General features: G+C 41.5%; 1 protein-coding gene across 13 annotated transcripts in view; it reads right to left on the bottom strand.

Moving 5' to 3' along the window:
* Meis2 (Meis homeobox 2) overlaps window positions 1–17181 on the bottom strand; it is a 207865-nt gene that overhangs the window by 136384 nt on the left and 54300 nt on the right. For all 13 annotated transcript variants that reach the window (XM_027422235.2, XM_027422234.2, XM_027422243.2 and 10 more), the window contains one exon: window positions 5944–6089. In XM_027422235.2, coding sequence (XP_027278036.1) covers window positions 5944–6089 — 146 coding nt within the window. The remainder of the gene's footprint in view (window positions 1–5943; window positions 6090–17181) is intronic.

Raw genomic sequence — 17181 nt, 5'->3', positions numbered from 1 at the left:
TTGGGAAAAACACACCCAGTGAAGCTCAGAAAGCCTAGCCTCAAACACTGAGAAGAGCCGGGCAAATTCAGATCCCACAAAATTAGGACCCAAACGGTAAAAGAGAACCTCTCTTGCAAAATAAGAACCCATGGAGGCTTTCTGAACTATTCCAACTGAAGTTCTTCTCCCCTCCCTATGGCAGATGGATCATCTAATATTCTTGCTGTCATTTTCTTTTTCTTTTATTTTTTTATACATGACTATCCTATATAGCCCAGCCTAGTCTTGAGCCTAGGATTTTTCTGACCTCTGTCTCCCAAGTGTTGGGATTGCAGGTACATGCTACCAGGCCCTGTAGCACCACAGTACAATGGTCCCCAGTTGGCACTAGGGTTCTCTCCCTCTGATGCTATCTACCAGCTAGTATCCACGAAAGGCCACTAAATGCCTCTCCTACTGGGTGAATCTGGGCTTTATGTAACAAAATCCCATCTCTTTATCTCACAGTGTCAGGAAAGGATATGGTGACACTAGATGACCAGGTCCATCCACTGGTCAAGACCTCTTACATCCAACTAGATTCAAATCAGAATCATAGCATACACACACTTCCACCATACATGCACAAGCACATACATGTGAGCATGTGCGCGCGCGGGGGCCACACACACACACACACACACACACACACACACACACATTTTTTGAGACAGGTCTTTTTATTATGTAGCTCCCTGGCTCTGGGTATAAAGGAACTCACTCTATAGACCAGGCTGGCCTCAAACTCACAGAGATCTGCCTGCCTCTGCCTCCCGAGTGCTGGGATTAAAGGCATGTGCCACTATGCCTGGCTGCTACTTTATATTAACTATCCATTATAAGAACCAGGTACAAATTTGAGAGCTTTCACACGCGTGTCTCATCTGGAGTCCAAATTTATCCCCATTCAACAGATATGGAAAAAGAGAATTGGAGTGATATTTAAGATAAAATATGTACTGTGTTGTGGATTTAAGAAAGCTATCTAGACTGGCCTAACACGAAGAGAACTAGTCAATAGACAAAATAATTGAAGTTTAATCTCTCCGTTTCCTTCCTTTCTTTTGTCCCCCCACAATGTGCAAGGTGAGTGTGGGGGATGGGAGTAGTACAACAGAAAATTTAAGATGACTTTATTTTCTATCAGTAGGCCTCCATGAATCAACTGAAGGAAAAATATGTTTCTCCGATGTAACCTATAAAGTAGATTGAACCATCACTAGGCCTCATTGTCTCGGCAGGTCAATATACATTACAGCATATTTTTATCATCAAACCTAGGCTTCTTCCTAGTCCTATAAAATGACTGCCAGTAGATATGGAGTCACCAAGCCACAAACCACAACCCCTTCTCCCACACCCACAGACAGAGAGGGGATGCAGCAGCATTTGCCACAGACAGTGACAGAGCATCAAAGCAGGTGGGTGGGATTACTGTTTTTCAATGCGAAGACCTTCAGTCAGAAACTGGCATGAACAAGCCAAGACCTTAGGTGTGAGTTCCTTTCTCTCCCATGGAGGGCACAACTCAGGGAGGTCTCCCAGGTGACAAGGAAAGGTGTTGGTGGGTTGGCTTGAGCATTTATGGCCTGGAGTATGGTTATAAACTGTTAGCTTGGAGATTATTTCTTGGCATTTCTTTTACCTTTGCAGTAGAATAAAAAGTTGTAATGGCAGCCTTACTTTTACAATTTTATAAACTCCAAGTGTTAATAAAGAGTATACATTTTACTGAGATAGCTTTATTGCTATTTGCTTGTTTATTTGTTTTGGTCCTTTTTTACTTTCTGGCAAATGAAAAAGTATTTCCTACAGATTTTTTTTCTTCTACTTCCTTTAGATTTCTTAGGGTGAATAAGCCAGACAGGGCCATGCATGAATAGAAGAGGATAATGGGTGTTCAACAGTTTTACTAACTGAATTTCTAAGAAGAAATGGATTTATTTCTGTAAAACTATTGGACATTCTAGAGGGCATTGTTTTAAAGGACACCATGAAGACTGGTAGCTAGAAACTAGAGAGTAATTCTTTAACATCAGATTAAACAAATTCAAAGAGCTTGGCTCTGAGCGTGGAAACAGATTCATCGAGCAGCTCAATTTTCAAAATTCCTCTTGGGTTCTAGTTTAAATATTTTCTCCAAAGTAATCAATTGTCAACAAATTGATTATCATTTCCCCTAACTGTGGTTCATAGGAATTTGAGAGACTGTTTCAACTGTTACAATTGTACTGGAATTTGTTCTTCCTAGAAAGTGGAAGGTTAATGATTTTTGTCATATTGAGACTAAGACTTCACAATTGCTACAGTTGGCCTTTGTTGAGTTGGGTTTTTTCCCTCCTCTCGGCCTTTTGAGGTATTCAGAATAGGTGACAATAGCTTGCAGTTGAGAACATATGTAGAGAGACCCCTGTGGCTTATTGGGGAAAGTTGCTTCATGCTGGTTGGGTGTTTGGAAAAAAAAATACACCCAGAGTTCTTTTATGTTCTGATAGTTAATGAATGCATGAATGTCAAAATGGGCCAATGGCCCATTCAGGGGGCAAAGCCTTTGCAGCCCCCTTGTATAAGAACACATCCTGAGATGCAAAATACATTTGCTTAACAAATTAAAATAATGAGATAATTCAATTAGCTTCTTTTTTAAGAAAGAAAGAAAAAAAGGGTACATCAGGGATTATTGTACTACAAGAACAGGTCACACCACACAAAAGGAGACAGGCCAGTTTGAAATAATGTTAAAGAGACTGATAATGGAAGAATGTGCATTGAATCCCACACATGTAAAGAAATTTACATGAAATAATAATTTAGGCCACATCTATTTTCAGGGAGTTCCAGCCGACATTTCACTTTGAATGTTGAAATTCATTAAATGACAGAGAAATATACCAGGGCATCCCTATTTCCAAGGACTCCCTCATGCCTGTTAGTGCATGTAAGAAAAGAGGTCTAAATTAACATGTCGCTAGTTAGGGGACTCTATTCTTGTTTTTCTGAGCTCGGAATTACAGCTGAGTAAATCTTTCAGCTCATTAGAGATTGGAAAGTAAAAGTTTTACAAGACCATCTCATCAAAGTTACCAGGCCTCTTCTCTGCAGTGGGGGAGAAGTGTGGATGGGAGAGAAAACATTTTCAAAGTGAAAGCCAGAGAGAATTTCTCTGAGATCCAAGGGAGGTGCAGAAAAGGCCTGGAGGGGAACAGAGAGAGATGGGACACAAAGCCAGTGGGAGGAAGCCATGAAAAGGGGCAATTTGTGAAAGAAGGTCATGGAGAGGAGGGGGAAAAAAGCACTTGGTGACAAGTGAAAAGAGGAAGGAAATGGCAAGATGACTGTGGGCTGGGGGCATTGCTCCGCCTAAGGGCCTAAGCAAATGCAGAGGTACAGACAAGGGACTTGTGGACGCTGTGACACTGCTTTCTCATTTGAAAAATGGAGCAAAGAAAAATCAAGGGAACTTAATGGGCTAAACTGGCCATCAGACAGACAGTTCAGAGGAAAAGGGATTGAAATGATGTGTCCCTGATCCCCAGACTCAGCTTATGTGAGTCTTTTTTTCTAAGCAGTCAGTGAGATTGTTAATGGTACTGAGAATTCTGCACAAAGTCCTGTGTGTATTAAACTAGGTAAACATTCTCAGGAAGCAAGGACGGTGAGCTTGTAACACAGTTGATGGGCAAGGGCCAAGGAATCATGGGTGATGGCTGCAGTGTGTGGTGGGAGCTGAATCCATGACAGTCAAGACAAGAAATCTAAGGAGAGCTCCTGATGGGTTCGCCATAAGGTTTGTTCATAGACTGAGTACAGACCCTTCCCTATTCAGAAAGATTGGGGAGCTGGTGGCTTTCCAGACAGGTAAGGAAGACATCCCTTGGCTTTTCCTTAACCCCATCACTCCATCATCACCATCTTGACTTTGAGTGTACTAATGGCAGACACTGTGAGGTCTCTACCCAATTGCCAAGAATAAGAACTGAGCAAATCACCTTCACAGCTAGAAAGAACATGAAGATGGTCCCTCAGACAGTTGGGTTTGACCTCTGTCTGAGTTCAGAGTAGCCACATTCTCCAAGCTATGAGCATTCTGGGATATCGGTTTTCATGGCAGATGCTTAAAATGCATGCGCAGAGATGCTTGGTTGCAAAGCAACTATGGCAATGTCTAATTTCAACCAAAGACAGATATCATTGTAAGGGAATCCAGAGGGAGCAAACTCAACTAGATGTGCTGGTCAGGATGAAGCAGCTTGCCTGTTTAGGAGGCTCCTGCCTTTCTTAGCATCTCCAGCTACTTAAACCACCAAACCTCGGGGTGAAAACAAGGAAGCCCTCCCTCACACTCACTCAACTTCCAAATTAAAAACATTTTACAGGTTAGCCAGTCTCCAGCTGAGGTGATGTAGCAAAGAACAGCTGTGAAGTAATTTTGATAATGATGAGAATAATAAGCACATGGCAAGGTTGAAGGCTTTGCTGTTGCAGCTTCAGTGCTCCTGAATAGATAAAAGTGATTAAATACTCCTGATTATCCCTGACCAATATGTAATGGATTTACAGCCCTTTCAATTAGTCAGTATTTGCTTAGGACTCATTATTTTGTCTTTGGTTAAGTAATCAGCCCAAAGACGCATGTTCCGTCTAATTCCTCTGAGCCAAGTCAGTGTAGGGCCCTGACCTTTGAAATGGCCATAGCTGCGAGGCAAGAATAACCACTACCAAGGCAGCCTAGTTGGTACCCCCAGCTGATGCGGACACCACAGGCCAGATCAATTCACCTCAGTTTGGTACTAATGTCCCTACATCAAAATGTTCGCTTTAGAAACATGAATCCATCACTTCTCCCTTCTTACCACCATTCATCCCTTGCCCTCTGTCCCTCTGTGAGAAGAGCAGACCAACAACCGCCATCATAAATACGAGTGGAACCTTGTCCTGGATTCACAACACTGTAACTAATGTCATTCAGCATGACGACACACAAGCTGGATAACCAAATAAGACCTTCAGCTTTCAATAAACCACTTACTCTGTTATTAAACTGCAGTGTAGATAGAATGGCCCGAAAACAATGCTAGGACAAGACACATCCTCAGAAAAGTTCCAAGAATTTCCAATCAGATAGTAAAATATAAGCATGCATAATTCCTCCGTAAAAAAAAATATGTCCCTCTTTATCATGAGAATCTTTGAGTCACCAGTATATACTGACACATAGAGCTGACTGCAAACATGGGGATATAAATTGTTACTATAAGGCCATTTTAAGGCCATTGCACATATTAGTCTTTTCCTAGAAGCCAAAAGGGTTAGCTTTTAAGATAATGGACTTGAACAGATAAAACAGAATCTTAAATTTCAGCCTTGCAAACAAAGGCACTAGAGTACCAACAACTCTTCTGCATCACACACACACACACACACACACATACACACACACACACACACACACACACACACACACACACACACTGTGTTGTCAGACCACCTCTATGAGATGAGATGAGCTTGGACATGCACACAGTAAGATGCTGATGACGGAGTCAACATTGGTTAGCAGGAGAATCAGCAAAATTCTCCCCTTTGGTTGAAGCTGCATTGTCTTAAGTTGCTCAGATCTTGTAGTACAGTAAACATTTACATATATTTTTGAGAGTCTCAGGCCATTTTGAATTAGGTCTGTTGCTGGCCTCTTAAGACAAATGGATGGCAATGGTTGACAAAGTTGTGACGGTTGTGTGAGTCGCCAGGTTCCAAGGAATGGAAAGCAGGCAACCTTGTCTTAAAAAATGAACAGAAGGATGGAACTCAAACCAAAACAACAACCAACCCTATGTGAGAGACCTTGTGACTCGCTGAAACTTAGCAAAATAACAAATAAACTTTTGGTTATTTTTTAAAATATCTTTTATCTTAACTTACTGTGAGATGTTGGAAGAGCCAAGCTCTCATGATATTTGTCGCGACTTTGGGGAATATGCCTCTTTTCTTCTGGCGTTTTTTGTCCTTGTCTGGATCGTCATCATCACCTGTGCCAGGTGAAGCTACACTGTTGTCTAACCCATCACCTAATAGGAAGAAATGAAGATCCATTAAAGCAAGCATAGCGAGGGTGCCAACAACAATGCCAGGCTAATGACGAGCTCAGCTAAGCTCACTGAAAGAAATCCATTAAGGGGGTATATTCCCTTTCATTAAAGTATAATTGGAGACACAAATATGTAAAAGACAAAATTAAGCCAGGCCTCTTCAAATGTTAATTTTGTGTGTCTCACTCTCGCCCATATCATTAATTCAATTATAATTGTGTACTTGACACAGCGCAGTAGCTCTTTGTCAATTATGGAACCCAGTGTGGGCAAACCGCTATGAGAAAGCCCATTTGGTAGAAATACATCCCCGTGCCCATAGTGAGCACAGACTGCTGGGTAATCAAGTTAAATGTTCTGTAGTCTATATATTCTAGGCTGCCTGCATAGGTGACAGTAGCTGTGTCACTGTTGATTGCACATAACGCACTGCCTGCTCAGCCCCTCCCAGAACTGTCACCTCCTAAACTCGAACATTTGCACACCCCTCCTATGACCCAGAGCTCCACATTTGCATGACATGGAAACTTTTTAGCTCTCTGCAGCACTGATCATTATCGTGAGGCAGCAGACAAAAAGACACACATCAAGGTAGGGTGCTCACTTAATCAGAGCCTTCCTATCAACATCTTTCTCTTCTGTGCTTTTCTCTGGCATTAATTGTGCATTAGCAAAAATCATTTACTTTTAACAGTCAGAGTTATTTTTTCTTGCCCTCCGGCAAAAATGCCTTGAAAGCCTGCCTGGAGGGCATCTAAATTATGTATCTGAAAAACTCTTCTGGCAAGGCATTGCAGGACCCCTACTTTCTTAAAATTCATACGAGCACGTCTTCCTGTTTTTGGGAAGGCATCAATCAAGAGTAGCAATATATGCCATATCCCTACATTAATATTTGAACTAATAACTTTAAAAAAAGGAAAGAAACAAGATCCGACTTGTGGCATAATCAAATGCAAACTAAATGAAGGATACGGGGACAGCACTGGGGCTTTATAGATGCCTGTGTTTTCCTTGCACATCATTAGCCTGGAGCCACACGAAAGAGGAAAACAGAGAAGTGGAGAGTTTATGCTCCCTGCTGGTGTTTAAGAAGCTGGGGTCCTGGAAGGACATCTGGGAATTGCGCTGAGATGGGTTTTTTTGTAATTTAAGAATAGACATTCATTAGCAGTAAATGCCATAAATCCCACGCTAAGTAAAAACCTTGTCCAAGAAAGCCTAAAACAATAAACTCTGTGCTCAATGTAGCCTGAGCTGGGCACTCTGGAGCTGCCCGAGGAATGCAGCAGATCCACCAGCAAATCACCAGCCCCACTCCCTCCTCCCAAGTGGTGTTTCACCCAGACTTCCTGCCCACTGGGGCACTGGCCTTTAGAACTTCTGGGTCTGCCCTGTGGCCTTTCTGGTACCTGTTCCTTTAGCTCTCTCGCAGAAAAAAAAAAAAACCTCAACCTTCTTTGACCAGAGAAGCAGAAAAACCACAGCAAAGAGCTGGCAGATTAATTTTATTGACATTTCCATTTTCACTGCAATGCGATCCCCTCCATCACATGGAAGGGATGACCCTCACTATTTACAGACTGACAGGCCACTTCGTTACAGCCACCCTGCCCCAAGGCAAAGCAGCTCCCTTCCATCTGCCCAAACACTAGAGCATGACCCCAAAGTTGCTGTTCTCTTTTTCTTTGCCGTCTGTTATGATAAAAAAAAGAGGGGGAGAGAGAGACAGACACATACACACACACACACATACACACATACACACAGAGAGAGACAGAGAGATGGGGGTGGACACACACACACACACACACACACACACACACACACAACACACACACACACACGGGGAGGTGGGGGAGAAAGAGAGAGAGAGGGGAGAAAGGAGAGAGGGAGAGCCGAATAGTCAAAGAAGAAATGTGTGGGCAGGGAAAGAAAAATCCTTTGGTTTTTGAATACTGGATATATAGAATCTAGTCTTTATCTGTTGACCTTCCCTGCACACACATGTACATCTGTCTGGGGCTTGCATATGTATTCACATGCACACACACACACACACACACACACACACACACACACACACACACACACACACACACGTACATGCCCAAGCCTGCATGGGGACGTGTGCACACACTTTCCACTGTGCCAAGGAACTGCTGCAAGGCAAATTCTCACCCACACTAATGGCTTCTGACTGCTCCTTGGCAACCCCAGCATTTTCACCTGGGTGGAAGTGCTCTCCAAAATACAGACACTGGAGCGATCTCATCAGCTGCTCATGTGACACAGATGGAGAGTGGCTATTAGGAGCCAGGCAGTGGGCCTTGGGGATCTGAGGTACTGTTCTGTAGCCTAAGGCAATTTTGAAAAGCAGTACCCAGAGATGAGGGGAAAAAATTCACATTGCAAGTCCAAGTTTGAAGTCAGTCAGTCTGTCTGTCTCCACACTGTGGATAGAGATATCTTTGTCTCTTACTGTAGAGTCTCTGTGTCTCTCTGAACGCACGTTTCAGATTATGTATGGAATAACTCTTCCTTCACTGTCTTCCAAATAGAAAAACACACTCTGTAAACAATGCCTGTGTGTATATATTTCTTCCTAAGCACATATGGTTTCTGTGTATATGTTTAAGCTGAAATTGTCAGGATTTTGTTAAAATCTCATTTAGCTTTCTTTGATAGATTTTTGAATACACTTATTGCAAAAAGTTAATGGCTTAATTGAAGGAAGTTCAACGAAAAAAGGCATTTGCCTTTTGAACCCAATCAATGACCTTAAAAAATGAGAGGCAGTGACTCCATGGTACATTTTCTCTTGTTTAGAATGAAATTGGGCTGATAACACCCTCATACTATATGATTCACTATGTTTAGCTCCAGAAAAAAAAATGTAGCTAGCATGAGCATCCTTTGATGACTGACTTAAATTGGATAAAGAGAAGCATTACATGAATTTTAATGGAAAGCAGTCCATTTTGTAAAAATGTTATGAAATATTTGAATTTAGATTGGTGTCATAAATAATTATAAACAAAAACATGTCTGATTTTATATTAATAACTAGATTCTCAATATGATACTTTTTATTAAGTTCGTCAATTTCATACATGCATATGGATAAAAGACTTTTGATACTGATATTTTTTTCCCAATACAACACCAAATACTATCTGTTTTTCCAATGAACTATGAACCAAGTCTAGCACCAAGTTCTAACAGCAACATAAAGAAAATGTTTGAAAGGCACCTATGTGCTCAAATTAAATTTCTGTAGGTGCAGATGGAACTAAGCCACTGGTAACACTGGATATTGCTTTCTTGTTTCCCGGCTGTATGGCACAGGGTTGTTGGTCTTTGGCATGTGCATCAGTTGAGTTAACAAGCTGGAGGGGGTGTATACAGTAGCATAATGTGGGTACTAAAGGAGGCAGAAACACTGATAGTGCAGACATCAACCCCAGAAATTATGACCCAATACTGTAAAAGCCTTGAGAAAAAGAATTGTTTCTTCCTTATTTTTGTCCTACCTAGGTGCATAACCTCAATAGCATGGCCAAATGTTGGAAGGGTGAACGACTGAAAGGCTTATTCAGAGGCTTTTCCCTCTCTCTGACAATGGTCACACTGGGGGAACTGCACTGACAGAGTAAATAAGGACTATTCTTGGAGGCTAGTAGATTGCTCACAGGCGCACACTCACTTGCAAACATACCAGGAATGACATTGCTTGGGAGAGAGAACTTAGTGCTCTCAGGGCCTATGTGGGTGACTGAACTATTACCAGATTCCCATCTCTGATGAAGAAATAAAGAAATGCTGAGTTTATTTCCTTTTGAAGATTGCTAATCCTTTGATCAAGGTAGAATTCTATACTTTGGACAAGATATTCAAATTATGTGTACTTTAGTGAGATGTAACGTGTGTGAACATAAAAGGAAATACTCAAGGCCAGTTGGCACATAGACTACAAGTGTACTAAACCACAGGGAGACTGATGGAGGTGTAGGTCTCAAGGCTTTATCCCAGGCTCATTGAATCAAAATATCCTGGGCCCAAGGCTGTGCATTTTAAACAAGTTTTGGGGATTTGCTTATGCACAAAGATTGGTACTGGTTCTTTGCATGCATGTGTGCGTGTGTGCTTGTGTGTGTGTGTGTGTGTGTGTGTGTGTGTGTGTGTGTAGGTCAGAGGACTACTTATGTGAGTCAGAGCTCTCCTTCTACCACATTGTCTCCAGGTTATCAAATTCAGGTTGTTGGCCTAGGTGGCAAGTTCCTTTACCCACTGAATCATCTCAAAGGTCCAACTTTTTCTTTCTTAAAGTTAATTTAATTTTATTATATCAGTGTTGTTAGACCTCCAGACTGTTCTGGGTCCTGGCCATTCCCATGATTGTCTCATGTTCATGTTAAATAGGACAGGAATACTGGCTCTTGAAATGCAGTTCAGCAGCTTATGTATCAGCTAAGAAGCAGGCAGAATTTCAGATGCACCAAAGACCTAGTACCTAGGAAATGCTAGGTGTGGGGCCCAGCACACTGAGCACCAATAAGCCCTGCAGGTGGTTCTGATGCCCACTTCAGCTGCACAGCTCTGAGAATATCCCCTTAGGCTGCTATGCCTGTTGTTGTCTGGAGGCCTGCTCTAATCTCTGCATCCTTCTGCTGTTTTAAGACTCTGAAGTATTGTGAGACCATCTCTGACTGGATTTACATTCATGCTCTAAAGGAAATCCCACATTCTTTCTGAGCACAGACATTACTACAGAGGCACCTGCCTAGGCAACGGATGCAGGCCACAGAGTTGCAGGATGCAAGGTGTCCTGAACATTCTGGAAAAGCAAAAGTCCCTATCCATAGATATGTATTCAGCAAGTCAAGCCAGCCACGAGCACATTATGAGAGGACCCTCAGAAGACCCTACATAAGAAAATGCCATCCCTAAAACCCTTGGCCATAAAAACCACTCAAGCAAAGGACACACTTCCCCTCATTTGCATACTCTGCCGTCCCCGTTAGTTCAAAGTCAGTATCTGCCTAGATATCTGTTGAAAAGTTTGGAGTAAAGATATAATAAAAACAGTGATCATGTGTTAGAATGTGTCTAACACCACAGGGATGGAGAATTCTTCTTGTCTCCTTCCCACATGATTTAAAAAGCAAACTTATTTTCAGAGGACACTGAAACTATGAGGCTGACCCCTTGCCCAAGCTCTCCACATTCAAGGATGAACCAGAATCTGGCCATAGCTTCTCCAACTCCACCCAGCTACCACAGGCTTTCTCATAACCCTGTGAGCTAGCTTTTGCTTCTCTAAGCATTATTTTGTTTGAACCCTCTTATCAAAATACACTGAAGGCAGCCAGGGAATATAAGAAAAGGCTTAAACCCTGGAAAAAGTTAATTTTAGGGTGTAACTCCTGGAACTCTTTGAATGCTGGTCCTGGTTGGCCACAAATAGAATTGGACATACTTTCTTCACAGGCCAGCCAGAGCCTGAGAGGGTTTCACGTACAATCAGTGGAAAGTTGGATTTTTTGTGATAAAGTTTTCAGGGCCAAGTAGAGACCCTGACAAGGTCAGGCACCAATGCTCTGGTAGCCAGAGATGTTATCCACTGATAATTGGCTGATAGATAATATAGATAGAAAGACAGATAAGTAGAAAGCAATACCTCCCAAATGTCTCATTTCTAGCATTTAGATGTGTTCATGAACACACAGGTGCTGGTGTATAATATGTGTGACTATAAACAGATATATAGTATATATGTATGTGTTTGTATATGTATAGCTTTATTAAATACTTATAAAGTGATAGACTTTGTATAAAAGGGTTGAAGTATTTATAGACGAACTGTTTTGCGGGGTAGGCACAGACTCTTGTGTGTGCAAATACACATTTACACAGTCGGTAAACATTTCTATTCAACATGCATTTTCTTTGTTGGAACTCCTATGACGTAGAAGGTCGCTCCCTGTGCTTCATCAACACTTCTCACTTTCCTTATCTTCATCCCCACAAATGTATCTTTATTTGTACTCCCAACATTGTAATCACAGTCAATCTTCAAAAAAAAAAAAAGAAGAAGAAGAAGAAAAGGAAGAAAGAAGGAGAGAAAGGTTGGAAACCATTATCTATTCCATTTTACAGTGAGGAAAACTGAGGTGCACAGTCAATTGTCAGAAATCACAGACAGTAACTGAGACAAGCACTTGGCCTTCAAGGCCCAGGCTCCAGTCTCCAGCCTCTCCCTTGTGCTGGGCTGGAATGGCATGAAGATAGTATGGTGGAGCCAGACACTGAATTATACCTCAACCCTGAAGAATTAAATCCCAGAAGACAGGCCCAGGATACTCATTTATCTTTATGCCACAAAGAGAGATTGTGTGACAATGCATTTAGACATAAACACAAGAGCTGGCAAGATGGCTCATTAGGAAAAGACACCTGGCATGAAGCTGACAACCCATGTTTGATCCATGAAACTCACATGATGAAGGGAGAGAAGTGACTACTACAAGACTGACCTCCACAAGAACACTATGGCATGGCTATGTACCTCTCTGGACAGAATAAATACAAGTAACTCTTTAATACAAACAAAAAAGAGAAAGAAACATGGGCCAAAAATAACTAGGTGCATATTTTTACAAAAAAACAAGAGTATCTATAAGGTTGGAGAGACAGCTCAGTGGTTAAGAGCACACTGGCTGCTCTTCCAGAGGATCCAGGTTCAATTCCCAGCACCCACAATGACAGCTCACAACTGTCTGCAACTCCAGTCCCTGGGGATTCGGCACTGTCTCACAAACATACATGCAGACAAAACACAAGTGCACATTAAATAAAGATAAATTTTAAAAAAGAGTATCTATTATCTATCAGGTCATCTTTTCCTTGTAGATCTAAGGTTTACATTAAATAATTTTTGAAACAGGAAAGTCAGCCAAGTTTTCAAGACTGAGTCAAGGAGCCTTTGAAGATTCCAAACATTTCCTCCTTCCTGTTGGTCAGCTGTGTCCATTCTCTTCATCTTTATCCCCACTTTCTAAGACTCTTTGCTAGCAAACTGCTCTTTGGCCCTCAGGCTCTAGTGAAAAAGTCTCTTTTGCAGTTGTTCCTAGGTCCTGTCTTAGAGTCGGGGTACTGTGTTCTTGGCTTCTTTAGCAGTTTGTTCTTTTGTTTTCAATGCATGTTCTCACAAAGGTGTGAGTTTGAGAGGTTATGCATGCTTTACTTATGGGCACGAGGTCAACTCTCAAATGTTAGTGGAATGAATGTACTGGTAGTAAAAGCCACTAGATAGTTTGGTATCTAAGAGGGCTGTGCCCTGTTTTGAGGGAAAATGCCCATGAATGAGATGCTATGAGCCTGAGGCTCCTCCTCCCTCTACTTTCCCTGCCCTGAAGGATACTGGGCCACACTAGATTCTGGACTTCAGTGAGGAAGAATATGTTTGGTCCCCCGAAAAGAGCATGCACCAGGACAGGAATCATGGATTGTGTGTGGAGAAGATGGTACTCCCCCATCACAAACTCGCTCTTTTCTATTGGGAAGAGGGGTGCTGGTAGAGAGGGAGGCACACTGCACTTCCAGTTAGTAAAGCATTGCAGTTAAAAAGAAAGTACCCTGAAGCCATCTGAATGCCACACAGTGTTGTGTGGACTAATGTTCTTTCATTTCTCGATTCCTTTCCCCTCTTAATATAGCGCTTAGAAAACAGGGTTAAAATGTACTAACACTCAAAAGCCATTTTCTTGCTGGTTGTCAGGGGGTCCTTCCAGGAGTTTAATTTAGGGCCTCCCACTGAGAAAACTGTACCAAGATTTCAAGTAAGAAAGAGAAAGAGGAGGAGAAGCTTTGGTCTGGTTCTGTTTCGGAATAAGCTTGCAAAAACTACTTTCCAAGAACCATCAGCAAAGTCAATATTTTTCCACAAGAAATTATTGTTATTATTATTATTATTATTATTATTATTATTCACATCAGGACAGCTGGGAGTGGTGAGTACACCCAGAAATTCAGGAAAAGCCAGGGCAGCAATGAGACATGCTAATCACTGACCTCTCTTACTCTCCTGCTGGGCTTAACCGTCTGGACATGTTCAAGTGAAATTTTTCTGTGATTTTTTTTTCAAGTGACTAGTTCACAGCCCACAAGCAAGGAAGGAAGCAGAAGGGATGAAGGCTTTCGTTTACATGCAACATTTACTAGCTGTGTGGGTTTTCCGACATTAAAGAGGGGACAGTGACCCAGGCCACCTTTTTCACACTCAAAAGAGCACTGAAAAAACAAGTCTTCATAGGCTTTACCTCGGCTTCCCTGGTCCTGAACACCCTCCCCCCGGGGGGACAAACAGAAAGGGAAAGAAAGAGAGGGGATTTTATGGTCCTTTCTCTTCAACTTCTCAGGCGGTATAAGCAGCATTTAGCAAATTCAGCCCCAAATGGCTCCAGAAGCTCAGAGCTGCGGGGGCGCATTCTTTGTTGTCCTCTCTCTATTTACACAGGATTTACGCAGGCTCTCCACTGAAGAGAGCCAAAGCACTTCCATTCTCCCTGCTGGCTGGCCCTGGATTGGGACTGTGGCAGCATGGCCCAGGCCAGACATGGGGGCACAGGATGAGACCCCTGGGACTACTGACTGCCCAGGAGACATCCTGAGATACTCTAGCTGGTGTGGGCAGCTATAGAGTGAACAGATCTACAGAGATGGCCCAACTTCCCAAAGGAAAGGACAGGTCCCTGCAAAGTCTATGCAAATGCTTGTCCAGGGATGAATAGCACACACTTTAAAATATGCATCTATAGGATAGAATGGGAAATGGTGGGTGAGGGAAAAAAATCAGACTGCAGCTTGGATGAAAACCACTTCACCCACTGGTTGGAAAAATAAAGTGTAAAAACAGACAGATGGACACATATGTAAATGTGGCTGTGTTTTAGGCTTTAGCTGGCAACGTGAGTGTCGGAGTATAGTTTTGCATGCCTGTATTTTCCATAGCATGTTGAATCCTGTTAGCTGTTGAACAGAAACATCCTCATACTGGTCCTTGACCAAATCAGTCCCCTCAATTTACCCACTAGGAACCATAAAAGGGCTTTGTTTATTGACTGGAACTCACTAATCCTTTATAGCAGAATTGAAGGGGAGCTGGCAAGATGCTTGGTCTATTCTCCACTTCATTCGGTTATTCTCATTTGAAGTATATATATTTCATTCATTCTCCTCTGAAAAATATAGATGTGTGTGTGCATACATATAGAGAGTTCAGTTACAAATTTTAGAACATTTTAAGAAAGAATATCTATTCTCCCAAGACTCCCACAGAATGCTCTGGAGAGTACTGTCTGAATCTAGTGGGATGCATACTCCTCTGCCATTGTAAGTCAGCAGATTGCTGAATCTCTGTGGCATGGGATAAAAGCATGTACCTCTGTTACCTGATAAGCACATAGGAATGTGCAGAATACCTTCTGGTGTTATTCACAGTACATCATAATAAAGCCCTCTTGGGCACTCTAATGATTCATTTTTAGTGACCTCTCAAATGCCCTTTTCCACAGTTAACACACAGCTTTTATTAAGGTAGGAAGCAGGGACAAATGTCCACTCGGGTCCCAGCTCTCAAATTCAACTCTACTTGCACCGCACTACCTCCAGCTGAAGCTGTTTTAATGTCCACCTGGCTTCCCTAGTGTGGCGTTTCAGCTAACAGAGTTCACAATCTTTCAGCCCTAAATGCAGAGGCTGCTATCTTCCAGTCATCCTAGGAATGTGCCAGATACCATCTCCCTCCTGTGATACAAAGAACCAGAGCAAGGGACCCACAGAAGACCAAGCTGATCAAGTTACCAACAGCCCACAATGCCCCTCTCCAAGGTTAATCTTTGAACTGGTAAATGTTATAATTAGGAGCCTTGAAGTTGGGCTGGGCTGACCGTTGAAAATAAAGACCCCAAAAGAGAAAGTATGAATGGGTCTTGTCTCCTCACCTGATGGCTTTGACATGAGGGCTTTGGTATGTATGAAAAATTATACAAAAATGAGGTGTTATGATCTATGAGTCTCTTCCCCATACCTTCCAAAGGAGAAAAAAGGTGTTTGGGGAGGCATGGCTTCCCAATTTCCCTTAGCTGTTTCAGTACAAATTGTGAAAATTATGCAAATAACAATTTTGGCACCTTTGCTAGAGGAAAACATTATTAAATTATGCTCTAAGTATTTTGTCTGCTTTAGTAATTACTCACATGTAACTGTAAATATAAATAGCTGTTATTCTGTTTAAATTTTTAATCATGCAAAATATTGTCACACAAAATGTCCTTCTGTTGCAGACTAACTGGGATTTTCTTTTTTAAAACATCCATATTTAACTGAAGTGGACTATATTTAGCATTCTAAAGTGTTTTAGTAAAGATAGCTGGCTAACATCTTGGAATCAACAGGTCTCTCATGAGAAGACATAGCCTTTATATTTACAAAAAGCATTTCCTACCTAAGAAAGCTCACTGATACAGTTTAAAATTTTTCTTACAGACACTAGACTACAATTAATCTGCTCCTGGACCGTATTAATTATATTGAAAGTACATGTTACAGTATAACTACAGAATTTTGAATCTTATTGTCACTTTCAGCATATTGTGATTTTTAATTAAACATTATCAATCTATAATAAAATTTGTTAAAATAACTTAAAAAGCAAAGTTCAATCATAGCAGAAGTTATTACATCTCCTTTTTAGAGTCCTTACTTCAGTGTTGTATTTGCTACAGAAGAAAAAATAATTGGGACAATGTTTTATAATTTAAGACAGTTGATGAGTTTGAATTCTTAAGTTTTCGTTTTTCTCTGAACATATAATAGCAGATATCAGTTCAAAAAGATCTACAAAAGACTTTTAAAATATTACATTTACCTCACCAGTTACTGCAAAGTAAAAACAATAGACAATTTTCATAAAAGCATAACCTTGAAATTAAGATAGTTAAATAATACCCTTAAAATTCTACAACAAGCCTTTGGGTCAAGGGCAAAGCCAGCCATCTCTCTAAAACTT

This window comes from Cricetulus griseus, chromosome 6 (genome assembly GCF_003668045.3).
Source record: "Cricetulus griseus strain 17A/GY chromosome 6, alternate assembly CriGri-PICRH-1.0, whole genome shotgun sequence".
In the NCBI taxonomy this organism is placed as follows: domain Eukaryota; kingdom Metazoa; phylum Chordata; class Mammalia; order Rodentia; family Cricetidae; genus Cricetulus; species Cricetulus griseus.
Note: the sequence above shows the minus strand (reverse complement) of the source record. Positions and strands in the feature narration are given on the sequence as shown.